The following is a 19,366-nucleotide window of genomic DNA, read 5'->3' on the forward strand; positions in this document are numbered from 1 at the left end:
AAGAAGGTCAGGGCTGGGGAGACGTCTTTGTTTCCTCCTCGGAGTTCCTGCCCCTCTGGGAGCAGGGAAGGTTGGGATTGGGGCTGCTCCTTTCTGGAACAGGCGTTAAAACATCTTCGGAGACTGAGATGAGTCTGACCAGTTCTGCCCATTGTGGCTTCTGGGCTCGGCTCAATGGGATCCTCTCTCTAAGCCTTCTCTTTGCATCCAATATTGCACCCCCCACCTAATCCTCTCTCAAATGTCTTAGGCCACAAAAACTAGATTTGGGGGCTCACAGGAGGCAGGCACTCTTGAATCTCTCCACCTTCCCCCCATTTCGCTCATAACCACCTCCTGTGACCTGAGCCGGGGGTTCTTCTCTGCTTTCTCGGATCATGGGGCAGAGGGGTAGGGTGGGAGGTACTGCCTCAGGCAGACTCAGGCAGAGCAGTCGCTGTCAGGACTGGGCACCTTGGGTCTGCGGAAGGGAGGAGGCGGTGGGTGCTGGTGCTGGCCGCAGGGCAGGAAGGTGGCTCAGAAGTTCTCAAAGTGGTGCATGAAGTGGACTCGGTCCTGCTGGTTGATGAGCTGACAAGCCTTCTCCACATTCTTGGTCATGCCAGGAGGGCCACAGCTGAACACCCCGACCTTCCGCACCTGTCAGGTGAGGGGACAGGCCTCCACTTCAGGTACTCCCTCCCAGGAGGAAGCACTCCTCAGACCTGGCTGGTGGGGGACTAGGGGGCAGCACATCTGCTCCAGGCCCTGGTGGGCGGGGAGCAGCTTAAGTGGCAGCGCTTTCCCTGGGACCCCCATCTTGGGGACTGTGGGTGGGGGAGGGGAAGGCCAAGCGCATGGAGCAGTACTGACCTGGGGGTGGACCTCCTGCAGGGAGTTGAAGAAGCGCTCGAAGGGGGGGCGGCCAAAGTGCGTGATGGAGCGCAGGCCCGTGAACAGACTCCGGTTCAGCACCTTCTGGAAGTGCCGCTCACAGATGTACTGGGGGGAAGATGGGCGGGGGGTCACATCGGGCACGGCCAGGCCCGGCGTCCAGCCCAGACGGCGGCCGGCCCTGACGCACCAGCATGGTGGTCCTGAGGTCGAACTTCTCGGCCAGCTGCGTGATGTAGATGTGCACCGACACCAGGTCCTGGCGGTCGTTCTCCTCCACCTCCCGGATGATGTCGGCCAGCCACTCGAACTGCCGCTGCGTCCGCGTCACCCAGATGAAGTAGATCTGGGGACACGGACACGAGGCTCCAGCGTGGGACCCGGTTCAACTTTCATCTGGGAGGCTCAGGGACCCCGCACCCCTCACAAGACACCCCGCCTCTAGCAGGATGCTCTGAAGCCAAAGCTTCTCGCCAACAGATGCTCTGTCGCCCAGCCCCACCTCAGACAGACACTGGCTCTGGACAGCTGTGGGTGAGCGGTCTTCAGAAGGCCCTGCGGGAGGGAGCCCGGGCCCCGTCCCATGCTGGTCTGCTGTGACATGGGGACACACTCTGGGCCACCCGTCCCCAGGGCTTTGAAAGGGGGTGGGGCACTCACCTTCTTACAGAGCATTTGGCTGCCCAGAGAGGACTTGAAGACCAGGTCTTTGAGGATGGAGGCAAAGGGGGTGACCCCAATGCCCCCTCCCACCAGCACGGACACCTCAAACTTGTGCCACTCCTGGTGGCCCTCTCCGAACGGGCCGTCGAGGTACAGCTGCAGAGGGGAGGAGAGGGGAGTTGTGCCGGCCCTGCCCTCACCCGGAGGCCAGAATGGAGGGGGGTCATAAGAAAGGAAGGTGCAGAGACATCCCATCTTAGTCCAAAGCCCCCTTCCCACTCCCAGCCTGGCCCACGGGTAATTGGACAGGGCAGGGACCCACCACCCATGCCTGAGGCCCAGTCACCAGATTTCCAGGGATGGACCCAGTACCTTTGGGTAGCTGGCACTGCCGCCGCCCGTTGAGGGTGAGTAGATCTCCCTGAGGCGGGTGGTCCAGGGCCCCGCGGCCCGGATGTGCAGGCTGAGTGTGTCCTCGTGGGGGGCGGAGGTGAGAGTGAAGGGGTGGTACTCGGTGGTGCCCAGGGCCAGGCAGGCGATCCGCACCCACTGCCCTGACTTGTACTCAAAGGCTTGGGGCCGCTGGAACTGCAGGTGGGTCACTCCTGGGGGGGGGGGGGGGCAGAAAGTCTGCTTCTGTCACCTGCGGATTACTGGGCACACTTCCCTCTCCGCATGCCTACAGCACAAGCGAAGGGACTCGGGATCTGAGCTAGGCGCCACTGCTTCTCGATTTCCTGGCACCCAAGAGCAGGTTTCTGGTCCCCATCTCGCGCCTCCACTCCTCTCTGCACCCTCTTCCAGCTGGACCCTGCCAGCTCCAGAGAGCTCAGCTTCCCCACGGGGTTCTGGGCTCCCCAGGGGCTGTTCAAGTGTCTCAAGTGGAAGGCAGCACAGGGTCTTCTCAAATTTGAGCTGAATCTTTCCTGCCTAGCCACAGCCAAGCCCAGGGCCAATGCTCTCCGTGTTGATCAGAGAGATAGGGAAGGGCTGGAGCTAGCCCGCCGCACACTGACACTGGGAGGTGTCCGTAGGGCACTCTTGTTGGAGATGACATTGAAATGAGGTTGATTTTTTTGCTGCCTGTGGGAGTCCTAAAAGCTCGTGGTTCTGGGACACTTAAGCCTGCTCATCCACTTCCAAATAATCAGCCACCGAAAGCCCCAAGGGACACAGGCGTGATCAGACACGCGTGGAATCTCTGTAAGTCATGGTGGCCCTGGTGGCAACTGGTGACACTGAAAACCATCTCCTGCCTCGCTCCACAGGGAGCCAAGTCCTGCCTTGGCCAACACTCAGCTCTCCCACCTTCTGGGCCATGTTTCCCTGTCTTGGAAGCAGGTTATTCGGAGAGGATAAGTCATTGAGTTGACGTGAGCTCACAGAGACCTTGTGGGGGTCCGTGAGACTCTGTATCTCTACAGGAGCAGATGGCCACCTTCTCTGGGATGGCTGCTGGGTTTGAAACACAGATCTTGCCATTGGCCACTCAAGGCCTGAAACTACAATGCCACAAGGGCCCCTTAAGAGAAGATAAAAATCCAAACTAAACTCGCTGCCATGGGGTCGATCCCGACCCAAGGTGACCCTACAGGACAAGGTGGAACTGCTCCTAGGGGTTTCCGAGACTGCAACTTCCCCGGAGTAGAGAGCTTTGTCTTTGTACTGTGGGTTCCAACTGCTGGCCAGTAGCCCAACATGGAACGCCTCTACCACCAGGAAGGGATATAATGTTGGTGCACTGCTCTGGCCACCAAGGTGGAGGGTCTTTGGGGACCTTGAGCCCCTCTGCCTGCCCTGTCAGTGGGCTCTTCCACAGCCACTGCTCTCTGCCAGCAAGACTTCCCAGGGGCCCGTGCAGCCCTTTCCATGGCTACCTTTCATCAGGAAAGCCTCGGGAACCCAACAGGCTATCAGGGTCCATGATGGGATCGGGCAGCTTGGGGAGCTATCTCCCCAAGTTCCAAGGTTTGACCTCTAGGACTCTGCACCTGTAAGGTCAAGCCGGGCCCTGGTACCTGAGGGCAGCAGCTCTGCCTTCACCACGCAGATCTCCACCTTCTTCCGGCTCAGGCTCACCAGCTTGTCTCCCCCATAGATGAGTGCCGGGACCAGGAAGAAGATGTGGAATCGGGGCATCTGAATCAGTGCCAAGCTGCCGTGGATGATTATCTGGGGACACGGTCAGCGAGGACAGCTCAGGCCCAGCCAGGCTGGGCCCACCCTGCACCCTACTGCCCTGCCTAGGCTACACTCCTGGGTGGGACTGGGTCAATTGGGCTGACACGGGCTCAGGGTCTGGGATCTCAGCTGTAGCTAAAATGAGATTCAGCCCACTCCTCCGCCTCCCATCACTGGTGCTCCCCACCCCCACCCCACACCCCGTGGCCTGGCTCTGTCCAGAAAAGCCCCTCACCAGGATGTAGAGCAGGATGTAGAGGTGGTGGGTGAGCCAGAAGCCCCGGAAGCTGCGGCGGCGGAAGTGATGGGAGGCGAAGACGTACATGATGGCCAGCACCAGGAGCAGGAGCACCCCTGTCATGCCTGGGGGGGAGGGGGAGGGCGGGGCAGGACGACAGAGTCACCAAGGAGGACCTCCGACTGGGTTGAAAATCCCCTCCATTTGTCCACTGCTCAGCAGGTGGTACAGCAGGGCTGGAGCTGGACTTAGTTTTAAAAATGGAAGTCCTCAATCTCTATAGACAAGCCCGCTTTCCCAGGAGATGCTGAGGTCCTCAGACGGACAAGGTCCCCCTCCAGATCACCATCGCCTACCTGGAACCGTCTGGAAGAACCACCAGTAGAACTTCTGGGGAAGCAAGGACCTGGGAGGCAAAGGCACTCTGAGCCTCTGGCGTGGGCCGGAGAGGCACCCTCACCTCCACCCAGCAGCACGACTCGGCTCCCACCAACCCAGGCTTATGCTGGGGAGGCTGGGGTCACCGAGCTCAGTCCTCCACCCAGACGGCCTGTGGCCCTTCCAGCCTCCTGCAAGTGCACTCCCCACCCTCTCACCACTGTCTCCTCCCACGCTACCCTGACCTTGACCGCTGGGCTCAGTGTGTTTTGCTCACTGCTGTGTGCCTGTGCCTGGGATCATGCCGGGCACCTAGGAAATGCTCAGTTGGCAGACTTGGCCCGCTGGCTGACGTGGCAATCCTCTTCTCAGACACCTGGCTGCCAGGTCAGATGTGTTCCCTCACCGTACGTCAGCACACCCGGGGAGAGTCTCTAACTTCATCTCCCAACGTCCTCTGCTGGCAAAGCACTGCCGGCTCTCATCCTCAAAGGCTACCTGGACATCTCTTCTTAGCTTCCCGAAGTGAGGCTTCTCCCTATTGCTCACAGAGGGAGCTGCCTTTCTAGGGCTGCCTTTTCCCTGCTCCTTGGCCTCTCAAGTCCCCTCCCAGGTGCCCCCCAAGAGAGCCTTTCCCGGAACTGACCCATCATTGACAAAGACGGTAGGGAAGATGCAGGAGAGCAGGCTGAGGGGGCTGACCGAGAAGATGTAGACATTGACCACGTGGCCAGCACTGTGCAAGACTGAGAGAGATGTCGTTGGTTAGAGGGGCCACCCCGGAACCGCTCTACCTCCAACCCAGAGCGTAGCCCGGGGCTCGACCTGGCAGAGGCCATGGTGGGGAGGGTGCCCGGGAGCCACGTACTGGCCAGGACAACAGCCGCCATGGCGATCCACCGGTGGAAGTCCACGGCGGCGTCAAAGGGCACGTAGCGGTTGAGGAAGGTCTGGCGCAGGAAGGTGATGAGGTTGCGGCACATGGTGAGCAAGATGTAGGAGAACATGAAGGAGATGCTGGCTGCCGTGCCCCGCGACAGGATGATGCCCACAAAGGTGGTCTCAGATATGCCCGAAGACGAGGTGAAGGCGTAGTCTGGGGAGGGAGAGAGGAGGGGTAGGCAAGGCACTGGCACTGGGCGGTGCCTTGGGTTTCCCACCTGGATGCTGAGGTCCCCCCCACCCCAAGCCCTTACAGTAAGCCCGCTCTGCGAACAGGCCGGCGCAGACGGCCGAGAAGACGGCGACGCACACGATGTGCCGCAGGTAGTTCTCCACGAAGCGCTTGTACTGCTGCAGCTTCTGGGCCAGCAGGCCCCGGCGAATCCTCTCCCGCATCGCCTCCGTGTACAGTCTGGGAGGGGGTCCCACCGGCCTGCTGTGGGGGAGACAGGGTGGCTGTGAGGTCAGGGCACTCGGGTCTCCCCCACAGAGGTCGCACTGGGCCCTCAAAGGAAGAGCAGCAAACACTGAGGAGCAGACTCTCCCCAAGTCCTCTACCCTCCTCTGGTCCACCCTGTCCCCCGCCCTGCCCGGGCCTGGCTGCTCTGCTCAAAGCAGGCAGAAGCCAGGACACCCTGAACTATCCTCTTGGTGTTACTTTGGAGCGCAAGGCGAAAGAATGGGGTGCAACCTACTGAATGTAAAGCAATGGCCTGCCCTGCAAACCCCGACCGATTCACAGTACGAAGAGAGGCACAAGATGAGGAGACGGAAGAGAAGGTCCAGTGGGGAGGCAGAGGCTGAAGAACACTTTGACTGCCTTCTATCCACCCCCCCAAACACACACACCAGGCCAGGGACAAATGTGAGACTCAGATGGTCCCTGGGTGGCAGGGAGTAACCCTGACACTCTGTCCCAATCTCCCTAGCCTCAGGAATCTAGGAAGCACTCACTTTTTGCCAAACCTCTTCTTCAACCCAGAGCCTCCCAGCTCTGGAGCTTCTAAGACAGGAAGGCCCAGTCCATTGGCACAGGAGCTGTGAGAAGGGCAGGGGGGTGGGGTGGGGGAGACAGCAGAGCCTAGTGACTTCATGTACTCTGAACTTCTGGGTTAACTCAATGCTGGCCTAGAGGGGCAAGGAGCCAGCAAGCTCCTGAGTGGCCTAGGGTGTGTGAGGCAGCTGGAATGGGGGCTAGGACTACTTTCAGAGAGCAACTGCCTGGCTCCTGGGGCTGACTCAGCAGCCCCACACCCTGCATTTCTCTCCAGGGGACCTCCCGACACCCAGTGTCTGCTCACCTTTCCTTGGGCGTCCGAGAGATGAATGAGACTCGGGAGTTGATGTTTTGCTTCAAAATGTCTTGAACACCTGCGGAGGAGAAGAAGCTAGACAGGCTTCCCCACAGGGCAGTTGGGGCGGGGGCGGAGACCAGGGCTTTCCCCTGCCCCACCAGAAAGATTTCCAGGGCCCTACCAGTGACTTGCCTGTTCCCCCTCGCTCCCCATTCTGAGTACGCCCCCCTACACAGGGTGGCCACTGCTAGACAACTTGTGAAGGGTAGAAAGGGGCACCCCTTCTGGGGGAGGCCCCCCTACAGGTCCATGACCCCCAACTTGGTGTCAAGAAGACAGCATTCTTCCTCCAGGTAGATACAGTCCACACTGGTCAGTGCGTGAGTCGTGGTGAGCAGCAAGCAGGCAGGATTTCGGGCCACCCCTGACCCTGCCGTTGACAGCTCAGTGCACATTGTTAAGTGACACCTGAGGGCATGGGCACGGCTCCGTGCTGAGCACGGAGGAATGGACGAATGTAAGCTCTGGATCCTGTTCACCTGGACCTCTTCAGTTTCGAAGCCACTCCCCTGATTCCTTCCTTGCATAGCCACACACCTCCACCTCCACCTTTGACGCAGAGCTGCGTATGGCGGAGCTCGCTGTCATGGTCCCTCAGCATGAAGTGGAAGTCCTCCCACGTCAGCTCCTCCTTGTCCTCGAAGCCTGCCTCCCGGAACATGGACTCCACCACTTCGGCCAGCTGGGCCTTGGTCAGGCAGTTGTTGGAGATCTCGATGAAGGAGCTGGGGTTGGAGAGGGAGGGAAGAGGAGGGAGGGACCACAGACAGAGCAGGCTGTCACCCGGCTGGGCCAGGTCTAGGCGGGCGCAGGGTGAGGCAGGGCCAGATGAGCTCATGTGGCTCCCAGTGACCCGGGAAGTGGCACCAAGAAGGTGCTCACCTAGCCCGCAGATGATATGGAGCTGGGTGCGGTGGCCACAAGCTCAGGAGGTAGAAGAGAATTGAAAGTGACCTTGAGCCATGGGAGAAAGCAGCCCAGAGACCTGGGAGACTGCAGCCCAGCTAGAGTGTCACTTCATGCTGGGATGTGTCCAGGGCACACGCTTGTCAGGGCAGGCTCTCTGCCCACTTTCCTCTGTGGGCCCTGGCTCACTTTGGGCCCCTGGACCCCCATTTTCTCAGTGAAGCTGGAGCATGAGGCAGTGAGAGTGGGGAGGAGCTGGAGCTGGACTGCCCACTGCTTCCTTGCGCCAGCATCTTGGCAGGCAGCTGGGAGTGTCTCCACCCCAGACTGATGGTGGCAGACCACGCTGTGGCCACACATTTCTTGGGCTGTACTTGGGGAAAAAAGCAAACAGGCCGTACCCATGGGGATAAGCCCAGCAGGAAAAGACCCAGTCCGCCCGGCACAGCCACCAGTGCCGTCACCTGCCAGAAAAGCATCCCTCTGTGTGACAGGACCTGGGGGTGGGCACTCAGCCTTTGGTGGCAGGGACCCTCTCCTACATTCCCTCGAGCCCTGCCCAAGGCTGAGCCTGCAGCGACACACCCAAATGGCTGTTGACTGCCACCAGTTTTATCCTAGCCCTTTCAGAAGACCCGTTTCTAATGATTAACAATAAATAAATAGTCACCCCAAAAAAAAACAAAAAACAGGAGGGAGAAGGCCAAAAAAAGGAGTTGATACCAAGGGCTCAAGTTAAAAGAAAATGTTTTGGAAATGTTGATGGCAACCTATGTACAAGTGTGCGTTAATACAACTGAATGATGGGTTGTCATAAGATTTGTAAGAGCCCCGCCCCACCCCCGGGATAAAATGATGATGATGATGAAGAAGAAAAAGGAGAAGGAGAAAGAACCAGAAGCCCCTGTCCAGTGTGGTCCTTGGGTGCTAAGAGGGATGCGTAAGGCAGTAGAAGTGGTGCAAAGGGAGAGGTGAGTTCGATCCATTCACTCATTCACGCCCTTTTATCTTACTCAGCGACTATGTGTTGGGCGCTTCTATGTCCCAAGCACAGGGCAGAGGGGACAGGTTCAGCGGGGAGCAAAGAGCTATGAACCTTTGTGGTTGGGCACTGATTTCAAGAACACAGAACCTGAAGTTCAAAGCTGACCTTTACCAGCACACCAGAAACAGAAATGGCTTAAGATGAAGGAAGAATGAGTTGGAATGGAAAGGAGCTGCCAGGTTGCTACTCCGATTGCATGTCATGGGATGTGTGTTAGAAGAATCCATCCATCCATCCATCCATCCTTTTACTAGGTGTGTGTCAGACAGTGTTAGGCGTGCTGGATTTTGCAAACAGAGTTTGTTTTCAAGGATCCAAAGGCACCCACAAAAGTCAGAGAGCATCACCGGGGCTTTGCTGTTGGCTGGGCTGGGCGTTTGGGTGGTGGCGTTGGCCTTGTTTGAAACTGAGGAGGCGCTGGATGCTTGCAACAGGGCGGCTATAAACCCGCCTAGAGTCCGAGGCCTGGCAGGTAAACTTTTGGAACCGGGCACCCTGAGAGACGTCCACTCTGTCTGGACCCCTGCCTCTCACAGCAGATAGCCACCTTGCCTGCCCCCCTCTGACCTGACCTGTGTCCCTCTGTAAAACATCAGGAAGTTGCAAGCATGGCCCACCCCATACCCCGTACCCCATCATGTTGAAGAACTCTTGCTTGGAGAGAAAGCCATTCGCATCAAGGTCATACATGGTGAACATCAGGCGGGACTTATCCTCGGGGGAGCCTGGGTAGAGAAAGGTGGCTATCAGCTAGCTCCCTGCTGAAAAACATCCAGGGCCTTGGATGAGGCTTGCCACCCCACTGGTCCCCACCTTTCATGAAGACCACCAGGATGTCCAGGAACTCCCGGAAGGACAGGTACCCATTGCCATCCTTGTCGGCCAGAGAGAACATGGACTCCACAAACATGTCCTGCGGTTTCAGGCCCAGAGACTCGGCAAACTCAGCCCTGCTCAGCTCGCACGACAGGGCCTCCCGCACCTTCTGCGAGGAGTCCAGGGGCAGGGTCCCTGCATCTGCCTGGTTAATGTCCAGCACCTGCACTTGGACAGCGGCCGGGAGGGAGAAGGGGAGAAAGAGAAGAAGGCCGGTCTGGAAGCAGTTCCGTGACACCGCCCCCTCCCCTTCTCATCTCCCTAAAATCCAATCAGAAAGGTTGAGCCCTGGTAGCTCCTTGGTCCTCAGACAGACTTCTGGCTCAGGCATCGACTCTCCTGCAGAAGGGGTGAATCAAGCCTCTTGCAACCAGCCTTCTCTGCATCCCCCCCCCATCACCCCCCGTCAGCAATGTTACATAGGGAGTCTGGGAGTGGAGTGAGAGGGGGCGGGGGTGGGCCAAGTGTGAACATGTAAAGTAAGAGATACAAAGACACAGTAGACACAGGTGGACCAGCAGGAAGAGGCTAAGGACATGCTCATGTCAAGCCGCATGAGGCTGCCCTGTGCCCAGAAATTGATCTCTGTTTGTGCGTGTAAATGGAAAAAGGCGTGCCCTTATCAAGTGCACACGGAACGGGAGCTAAGCCCTGCCCAGTGTTTTTCTAACAAGTTCCCAGGTGAGGCTGAGCCTTCTGGGTCCAGACACCACTGGCCTAGGAGAAGGTCTTAATGAGTCCACCCACCCAATAGGGCGGATGCTGTCTGAACCATGGTTTTCTAGACAAGGAAACAATGGAGGTAAAAAGCAGAGATGTGACTGGTGACTCCTCAGTGACTAAGCACGAGAGAGCTCAGAGATAAGTTCGCCCCCCCATGGGGTCGATCCGTCGTCCCTGGTCCCCTCGCTCCACAGCACCAGACGGACCACAGGCTCCAAAGGCCCGGGTCACGGTACCTGGGCAAAAAGGTGCCGGAAGAATATCTCGAGGATGCGTCCCCGCTGCTGCTTGGTCACCGCCTTCCTGAACAGCTCCTTCTCATCCACCGCGGCCATGTGGACGCCCAAGCCCCAGCCGCTGCAGGAGTCCCGCAGGTGCTGCACAAAGGTGGCTCGCTCGGTCTCACAGCTGAACAGCAGCACCTGGGTGAGAGCAGGGGCGCACTGATGCTGGGAGCGTCACATTGCGCCTCCCCTGGCAGGGGGTGGGGGCTAGCATTGAAGAAAGGATGGAAAGACTGGCCCCGCCCCCCCACCCTTTCAGGATGGGTCCAGTGTCTGCAGGGAGTCTCTCTCCCCAGCTTCCACGGGCCGCAGGGCTGCTCTGTAGCAGAGGAGAGAGTAGCCTAAGGGGACTTCCCAGGCTGGGGCGATGCGGAAGTCAGGTGGCCTCACCAGGTCATACTCCTTGGGGATCTTGAGCAGCAGGGCCCGGCACCCTCGGTCGCTGGACAGGATGAGGTTGACCTGCTGCTCGGGCCGCAGCTGGATGATGCGGAGCACGGCGAGCTGCCTGTCCAGGACCTGCAGACCCCTGTCTGTGAGGAGCTGGATGATGATGGGATAGCTCTTCTCCTTGGGGCCCGGCCACTCCGTCGCTGGAGGAGAGGCAATGGGGCAGAGTGATCCTACGAGGTTCTGGGGCTCACCCTCTACCAGGGCCAGCAGGTACCCCGAAGCCTGACTTTCCCCCTGAATCAGCAATCTGGTTTTTTAATTATTTTATTGGGGGCTCGTACAATTCTTATCACAATCCATATATACATCCATTGTGTCAAGAACATATGTACATTTGTTGCCATCGTCATTCTCAAAACCTGGTTCTTTCTCCTAGGGGCTCCCCCAGCCCCCCACCTGCCCTCAGCCCAGCTCACCTGGCACCCCATCCTTGGCTGTGTCCTTCCGCATGCTCTCTTTGCTTTTCTTCAGCAGCTTCTTGCGCTCTCGTCCCCGGAAATGGGCCACCACGGCCGCGATGAGCAGACTCACTGAAGACAACCAGAAGAGCCCGTGGGGAGGGGCCTTGCCTGCAGCTTCCCTGGGCCTTTGGCTGCCTCCCCTCCCTTCCCAAGACCCTTGAGCCTGGCCTCGAGCCCTGTCAAGGTACCAAGGACCTTGCCCTACAGAACAACGGGACTAGCTGTGGGGAGCAGGGAGGCCCCAAGAGGGAAGGTGGGGTGAGGGTGAAAGGCTCACCTAGGGGAAGCAAGCAGAGAGCCACAAGGGTGATTCCAAACCCAAGACCACTGCCCTCAAAGTAGTTCACCACGGTCATGGGCACGCAATTGGGCAGGCCTCTGGTTGTGGTTGTGAGCTGCTGGGGCTGAGGGCAGGGTGCACCTGAGGAGAAAACCCCACACCTCAAAACCCAAGAATACATTCCTCCACCGAGCAGCCTTCCCTGCGGTCTTTTAAAGGCCTGCCCAAGCTGTCCTCTTCCTCACCCCTGCCGACTGCCCCGACACGTGTTTCTCCCAAAACGCCCCTTCCACATTACACATCCCTGGAGACGTCAACGTCACCACGGAATTGTGCGCGCTGAACGTGTAGAAAGTGATCGATCCTCGACTGGGTAATGTTGCACAAAATGGTTTTGAAATGTTTTCAAGTTCCGATCCATTCTTTGCCCCTCAGCATCCACCTCGCTTGATCACACAGTGAAAGCCAGAGACCCGGCTGGGCCAGGCCTTACTGGGGGAGTGGCCACATGGGGCTTCTGCCCCAGCCCTGAGGGAGTCCTCTCCGTCTTGGCCCTTGCTCTGGCCACTGTCACTGTGTTTTCCCTGGATGCTCACCCTCGTGCCAGACAAAGACGTTGGCCTGCAAGGCGCTGGGGTCCACTTTGGTGACAGCCACCAGCACGTCCCGCAGGGTGGTATTTCTGATCTCCGCAATCTCCTCCTCGGAGAACAGCCTGCGTTGGGGACAGATGGGAAGTGGCTGGAATCAGGACAGAGATACAGACAGACCCTGCAGCAACCTCAAGCTCTGGGACTCAGCCGAGGAAAGAGACATAGAGGGGCTGGGGCTCATGGGGGCTGCCTGGGGCCAGAGAGAGAGGGTCTTGGGCCCAGGCTGAGGCAGAAGCTGAGGCGGGAACAGGGGCTGGGGGCAGGGGGGCAGGCAGGCCTTACCCATTCCTGGTGTTCTCAAACCAGTAGCGGTCACCATCCCGCAGCCGTACAAACTGGTCCAGGACAATGGCAGTGAAGAGGGGTCCGGGCCCCCCGTGGCTCTCTAGGAGCCCCCCGGGGAGCAGCTCCAGCCGGGACAGGTCGTGGTTGTAGAGCGCCGCTGTGGCCTCCAGCACCTGGGCCAGCAGAGGAGGTGAGGAGAGTGTGCCCGGAGGGCAGCCACTGCTGTCCCAGCCTTTAGATGTCGGGCCCCTGCCCTGTGGCTCTGCCCTGGCTGGGGGGCGGGAGTCGGGGGGGGGGGTGGAGGTCACTCCTCTTCATATTCCTAAGCACTTTGTCCATCTGGCAGGGGCTAGCCATTGGGGGTGGGGGGTGGGGATCTGCGTCCCTGCCCATGGTGAGGCGGGTGTCCAAGGACCTAGCCTGTGGTCATTGCTATACTGCCTACCTAATCCCTGCAAGCAGTTTCGAACACTGCAAGACTGGGATCATAGAAGGCAACCAAGAAGACCCCCTGTTGAAAAGGTACCATGTAGCGGCTAAGAACACACGCTGGAGTCAGGGGACCTGAGTTTAAAGCCAGCCTCTAGGATTGACTGGCTACTTTGTCCCTAAAACCAGGATAATGATAGTAGCGGTGAGAGCTGGGGCTCAAAGAACTGCCCGCCCCCCTACACCTCAGGTGCCGTGGACTGGAGCGGTGGGAGTCTTTTCTGTCACTCGTTTTAATGGGGCTCTTTCCATTCCTCCCATACAGGTGTCGGCTTTCTTGGGTTTTACTGTGTCTACTTTATTACATGCATGTAAAGGAGCCCGCATAGCACAGTAGGGATCCCTGTGGAGTAGGTACATGATGGGATGCTAACCTCAAGGTCTCCAGTTCAAAACCACCAGCCACTCCATGGGAGAAAGATAGGACTTTCTATTCCCCTAAGGAGTTACAGTCCTGGAACCTCAAAGGCCAGTTCTGTCCTGTCCAATTGAGTCACTATGAGTCCACCTCCACTCGATGGCAGTGTACTTGGTTTTTGCCTGTCTGTCTGTCTGTTTGATAGCACAGTGGTCAAGACCTCAGTTGCTAAACAAAGGTCTATGGTCAAACATACCCACCACTGTGCATGAGAAAGGTGAGGCCGTCGGCCTCCAGAAAGACCACAGCCTTGGAAACTACATGGGACTCCTTTGCTCTGTCCTGCGGGACCACTGAGTCAGAATGATACCTGGCACCATGGAACAGATGGAAGGAGTTGGTCTATGAATAGGAACACGTTAGCTGCTATTCTCCTGTGGCTCCATTCCTCATGCTGACCTGGGGCTCGTTGTGGGGACTGAGCTCACTCCAGTTCTTCGGGGTCGTTAAGCCGAAGGCCATCAGAGCCTGGTTGTAGCTGGGCAGCCCCATGTCTCTGCCACGCTGGATGCTGCTGGCCACATAGTCTGTGCGAGAGTACTTGCCGGGGCCAGGCCAGTAATCTAAGGAAAAGAAAAGGCCGGCTGGTGGGCTCTGCCCCCAACCCTTCCTCATATGGGGCTTTTTACACCGTCTCCACCATTACCCTGCTCAGCGCTCCTCTAGGTACAGGCTTTGCCCAGGTTTGCCCTGGCAATGGCCTTGATGTAGGGTCAGTGTCGCCATGTGTGATCAGGGACAATTTCCCTGGCAGGATTTCCTCCCTAAAAACTCACTTGTTCACTCACTCAGACATAAGTAATTTATAATTAAAACAACACTAGACTGTAAATTGTGTTTTTTTTAAAGTTTGAAACTCATTTTCTCCTAGTGGTTATTTGAAGTGTGTGTGTGTGTGTGTGTGTGTGTGTGTGTGTACTGCAGATGGTCCAGATTTGCCCGGTGATGAACCGAGAAGGATCTCCAGGCCCTGATCCTTGGGACTCAGTACTCACCCCTCAGGTCTTCAACCACGATCCTGTCCTCCAGCTCCGAGATCTGAGAGGCCATCCCCAGCAACAGGTTATTCACCGCCTCCGCACTGCTCAGGTTGGGATTCTGGAAGTAAACCCCACCTTCCAGGTAAGCCCTAGCTAGAGACCCAGCCCCTCGGCCTTCTCAGTGCCCAGGCTCTCACCCCAATGCTGTGACCTCCACAGGTAGGACACTCAGCCAGTCCTGGTCTCTTCCCAGATTTTCCCCTGCTCACTCCCTCCCTTGCCTCTCCCACCAGCCCTCAACCAGTTACTGCTTTCCCCAGCCTGTGTAGACATGGCCCTTGGCCCATCTTCCCCACACCTGTCTCTGCCCCCAGGCTGACCTCACGAATCCAGTAGCTGTTGCAAACCCTGAGAGCGGTCGAGTTGTCAGAATCCTTGCTCCAGACTTCCTGGAAATGACAACTGGCATTTCTGAAATGGAGACACCAAGGGGGCGGTGAAGGGATTCAGGCAAGAGTGGGACTGAGTAGGGCGAGAGACGCCCAAGGGATGGTCAGGTCAGGGTTGGGGCTTCACTACGTGGGGCATGCAAGGCAGGGATTTGGCAATGAACGTGTGAAGGTGGAGGGAGCTTGCTGTCTGCACCCAGTGGGGTAGATAGGCGCAGAGAAGGTGACCCCACTGCTGGAGAAACGTTGCTCTCAGCAGCCGAAGTTCAACCATTAGGAAAAATGGGACACAACTCAGGGCTACCAAGTGGATGTTGGCTCCTAAGGACCTTGTACAACAGGGTAGAACGGTCCCTGTGGCTTCCCAGACTGTAACTCTTAACTCAGGAAGAGAACGCCTTCTCTTTCCCCCACTTGTAGGGTTAGCCCCACATGGAACCCACTACCTAGCCCCCAACCCAGGGTCCCATTTCAGGATCCTAAACAGGGCTCTGAATTTCCTCTCACACTGGAGACACGAAAGACTCTAGGCCCCCCCAGGAGTATCTGGTGGCTGCCAGCCAGTGTCTCCCACCAGCAGCCCCTCCCTCACCTCATATAGACTCCCGGGGGCACCATGGTGGAGAAAAACTGCTCGGAGGCCGCCAGGAACTCCGGGGAGATGCTGGGGTCCTGGAAAGGGCGGTACCCTGGGGAGAGAGGCCACCATCAAAGAAATAGGCTCCTTACCCCACACCCTCCCCTTACGTGCACCCCGCTGGGTCATTGGAGCTTGATTCTGCCCCTCAACTAGCCCGAGTCTCCCCTCGACTCTCACCTTTATATTCAGAAGGCGTTAGCTGCAGGAAGCTGGGCAGCCACTCGTACAGCGCGATGTTCTGCGGGGTGGAGAGGGCAGAGAGGAGGGGGGCGGGGAGACTGTCAAGTGGCTGGGGGCAGGGATCCCCTTAGGTGGGAGATTAGTGCCTGGCCCCAGCAGCGCTGGGAGAGGCCAGGTGGAGAGGCCTGTTCCACAAGTGACTCTGGGTGGGTTGTTTGGAAAGGATTAGTGATGTGTGCTGGAGGACCCCCCCTCCCCCAGGCGGGCGCCCTCTGGGCAGGAGGGTCTCCCTGGAAAGGGGGAGGGGCGGGGCGCGGGTGGAGGCCGCGCGCACCTGGTAGGTGGCGACGACCCTCTTGCGCGCGTGCTGAAACAGCTCCTCGTCGCCCCAGTGCGGGTGCCGGTGCGCCAGCCTCTGCGCCCACAAGTTGTGGTAGCGGAACCACAGCAGCCCCAGCGCCTGCAGGAAGGGCTCGCGGTTGCCCCGCTCTGCCCCGAAGGCTGCGGCCGGGCAAGGGGGGACACACGCACGTGTTGGGGGGCGCCGCCGCCACCCCGGGACGCCCCGGCCCGCCCCGCCCCGGCCCCCAGCCGCCTCACCGTAGAGCCCCTGGGCGCCCCGCTGGCCCGTGGCGGGGTCGGGCGCTGCCCACATGAGTGGCGGCGGCGGCGAGTCCACGGGGAAGGCGGGATCGCGCCCGGTCGCCAGCTGCCCCCCGGAGAAGCTCCGCAGCGCGTCGCTCCGCGAGTGCGAGGAGCCATAGATGGCGCTGCCGTCCAGCCAACCGGTCACCTCGTTGGTCTGCGGGGCGGGGGAGGGGCGCGGGTTGGTGCCCGCCTGCTCCCCGCCCCCCCGGACCGTCCCCGGTGCCCCCCATCCCGGCCCGCGGCCCGCCGGGCCTCACCAGGTCCCGGGGGTTGCTGGGGCTCTGTCCGGTCTCGGGGTCCCAGCGGCTCCGCTGGAAGGGCAGGACCACGTCCCCGAGGCGGTCGGGGTCGAACACGGGATCTCCGGGCGGGATGCGGATGTTGAGGAACTCGGCGGGGCAGCCGGGCCGGTCCACGCTCACCACATCGGAGAGCAGGTGGTAGCCTAGGCCAGGGCAAAGCGCTGAGCCAAGGGGCGCAACCAGTGCTGCCCGAGCCCCCGCGGCTTCCTGGGGTTCCATGGAAACAAAGGCCAGCGAGTCCACCGGCCCCAGCTTCCCAACGTTTTGGCTTAACCTCCGTTGCCCTGGTGGAGTCGACTCAGCCACCGGAGTCTGAGCCGCACTGCCCCGAAGGGTTTCCAAGACTGTCGTTTTCCAGGGAAGCTAACCGCCACCTCTCTCTTCCTCAGCACCCCTGAGGGCTTGCAGCCAAGCTTTGGGGCAGCCACCTTGAGGCCAATCACTGCATCCAGTGATGTTACTGGGGGAGGGTGGGAGATGAGTCACACCCGCGTGTGGGTCGAAGGGGGGTCAGAAAGGGTGACACAAAAGTAATGGTCTATAAAAATTTTGTGCAGTTTCAGCAGAAATTCATTCGTTTTAAGAAAAATATCAAAAAAGAAAGAAAAGAAAAATACTCCATGTGGTTAGTTACAACAAAAACGATTGTTTGCTCGGCTTAGGTGTGTCAGGATACCTACAGGAGTAAAATTCTATGCTGTTTTGTTTTTTTTTTAAACCTTCTTACTAAATGACATTCATGCTTAGAATCGCATCGACACTTCCAAGCTATTTTCTTTGCTGGCAGAGTTTTTACAGTAGCTGGCTTATTGAAAATACCTAGTGTTTTAGCTACAATATTGTGGCCATTAGCATTATGACCCTAGATCCATAACTTTTAAAATTTGTTGTTCATATGCATGTCATCTGAGGAATGTAACATCTAAGCAATTTATAGCTATCAATCACGTTATTCTATGAAAATGGCTAACAAACTTGGCTGAGGATTCTGTATGGTCTGGCCCAATAGGGGACACTGGGGGCACATAGTGACAGTAAGAACCACCACACTGGGTGACAACCCTATTGGGACCACTGGCTGAGTGGTCAGGGCTCCTCAACTTCGTTTGAGCGAGCCTCAAAATCGAATTCTAAAAGTAATGAAAGAGGGTGCCCGCCACCAACTTCTTGGAAGAAGTACAACCAGAATGCTCCTTAAAATCAAGGCTGGCAAGACTTGTCTCACCACCTTGGACATATTACCGGGAGAGATCGGACCCTGGAATAGGATGCCATGCTTAAAATAGAAGGCTATGGGGAAAGAGGGAGATGGCTGGGCACTGTGACGGGCTCGAACATGAGGACCATTGAGAGGATGGCGCAGGACAAAGCACAATTTCATTCTCTCCTACACCGGGGTCACCACAGCACCCAACAAACTGGGGACACCGTTTCGAGGCAGCCTCCAAGGGCTGCTGGTGGATCAGACCCCTTTCCCTAAGCGCTGAGCTGGGCGCCAGGCGGACCCCGTGGTTTCCCTGGGTGGGGGGGCACCTCGCCCTCACCAAAGAAGAGCCCGAGCACCGTGCGGTTGCGGCTCGAAGGCTGTCCGGCTGTCCCGTTCGAGACCGCGTTGCTGAGCTGGCGCGGGTTGGGCAGCAGAGGCTCCCCCAGGGCCTGGTACACGCCGTCCGCGTAATTGGCCGGGACCAGGCGCTGCAGCCGCAAGCCTGCGGGAGGCAGCGAGCGGGATCCATCCGAACCGTCACTCCGTCGGGATCCACCCTCCCGGTCTCCCCGCGCCCCGCCGCCACCTCCTGGGCACCAGGAGTGCGGCGGACCGCGCGCTGCGCGGAGACCGGCCGCGCGCCCGAGCCCCAGCGCCCGGGGAAGCCGCCTGCCCTGTCCGCCCGCGCCCGGGGACCCACCGGCCGCGCCCCGCTCGTGATGCCTCAGGTTGTTGAACCAGCCGTCGTAGCGCTGCACTTCCCAGGGCAGTGACGGGGCCTCCTGGCCGCCTGTGGGCTCCGAGAGCAGCTCCGTCACCCCGCCACCCTCCGGAGACCGCGCGGCTTCGGCGCGCCCCCGGCCGACCAAGCGGCCCCCAACCACACCCATGGGGCCGAGCCGCGCGGCGGTCCCGCCCGACCTGGCCTCCCCGGAGCGCTAGCCCGCGCCTCCGGGCCCCCTTCCTTTCCCGGACCCCCGGGACCCGCGCGGTGCCGCCAGCCCGACACTCACCCGCTGGGGCCAAAGGACCGGTCAGCAGGGCGCCCAGCAGCACCAGAGCCTCTGGCCTCGCGCCGAACATGCTGCTCCCGCGGCCTGGGGAGCGAGGGACACAGAGCTGGCGTCCTTGCCCACGGCCTGCCTTGCGGGGTCGCGGAGGTGGGGTGGGGACGGGGGCGTCTGGAAGGCGCCAATGAGTGGAACGCAGTTCTCAGCAGCGCCGTCGCCCACCCGCCGCTCTTTCTAGGACTTCTAGCCGCCCTGAAGACCTCGGTGCCCTCAAGTCACCAACCCAGTAGGGAATACCCCCCCGCCCCCGCCCCGGCACGAAGCCTCCCTAGCCGGGCAGCCCCAGGCCGGACCTACCTCCAACTGCCCCGGGATCCCCCACCGCCTGCCGGCGGCACCCAACGCCCTGGGCACCTGCCACTCCAGAAGGAGACGCAGTCAGTCCTC

At 59.3% G+C, this 19,366-nt stretch overlaps 1 protein-coding gene across 3 annotated transcripts; it reads right to left on the bottom strand.

Moving 5' to 3' along the window:
- Window positions 1–516: 516 nt before the first annotated feature.
- DUOX2 (dual oxidase 2) lies at window positions 517–18,992 on the bottom strand. Of its 3 annotated transcripts, XM_075530753.1 has the most exons (34): window positions 18,923–18,992; window positions 18,610–18,699; window positions 18,247–18,411; window positions 16,658–16,845; window positions 16,353–16,554; window positions 16,087–16,253; window positions 15,750–15,810; window positions 15,525–15,621; window positions 14,864–14,954; window positions 14,499–14,601; window positions 13,903–14,066; window positions 12,594–12,769; window positions 12,255–12,373; window positions 11,656–11,799; window positions 11,334–11,447; window positions 10,855–11,057; window positions 10,417–10,602; window positions 9,395–9,620; window positions 9,213–9,306; window positions 7,168–7,355; window positions 6,763–6,771; window positions 6,577–6,646; window positions 6,230–6,313; window positions 5,530–5,708; window positions 5,202–5,429; window positions 4,980–5,079; window positions 4,312–4,361; window positions 3,953–4,080; window positions 3,555–3,708; window positions 1,909–2,141; window positions 1,534–1,692; window positions 1,064–1,219; window positions 853–981; window positions 517–639 (listed from the first exon to the last, which is right to left on the bottom strand). In XM_075530753.1, the coding sequence occupies exons 1-34, from the start codon at window positions 18,990–18,992 to the stop codon at window positions 517–519; spliced, it is 4,650 nt and encodes a 1,549-aa protein (XP_075386868.1). The 3 variants fall into 3 exon arrangements, with proteins under 3 accessions (XP_075386868.1, XP_075386869.1, XP_075386870.1); XM_075530754.1 differs by lacking the exon at window positions 6,763–6,771 and having other exon boundaries at window positions 18,610–18,718; window positions 18,933–18,992; XM_075530755.1 differs by lacking the exon at window positions 6,763–6,771.
- Between the last annotated feature and the right edge of the window lie 374 nt (window positions 18,993–19,366).

Source organism: Tenrec ecaudatus, chromosome 14, assembly GCF_050624435.1.
Source record: "Tenrec ecaudatus isolate mTenEca1 chromosome 14, mTenEca1.hap1, whole genome shotgun sequence".
NCBI classification, from domain to species: domain Eukaryota; kingdom Metazoa; phylum Chordata; class Mammalia; order Afrosoricida; family Tenrecidae; genus Tenrec; species Tenrec ecaudatus.

Bases quoted from the DNA above. Each gene is read 5' to 3' on its own strand.
- DUOX2 (XM_075530754.1), bottom strand. From the start codon at position 18,992: ATGTTCGGCGCGAGGCCAGAGGCTCTGGTGCTGCTGGGCGCCCTGCTG. The intron at 16,254-16,352 runs GTGAGGCGGCTG...GCCCGGCCGCAG, and splicing joins GGGCGCCCAGGGGCTCTACG to CCTTCGGGGCAGAGCGGGGC. The intron at 11,448-11,655 runs GTGAGCCTTTCA...GGTTGTCTTCAG, and splicing joins TCTCTGCTTGCTTCCCCTAG to TGAGTCTGCTCATCGCGGCC.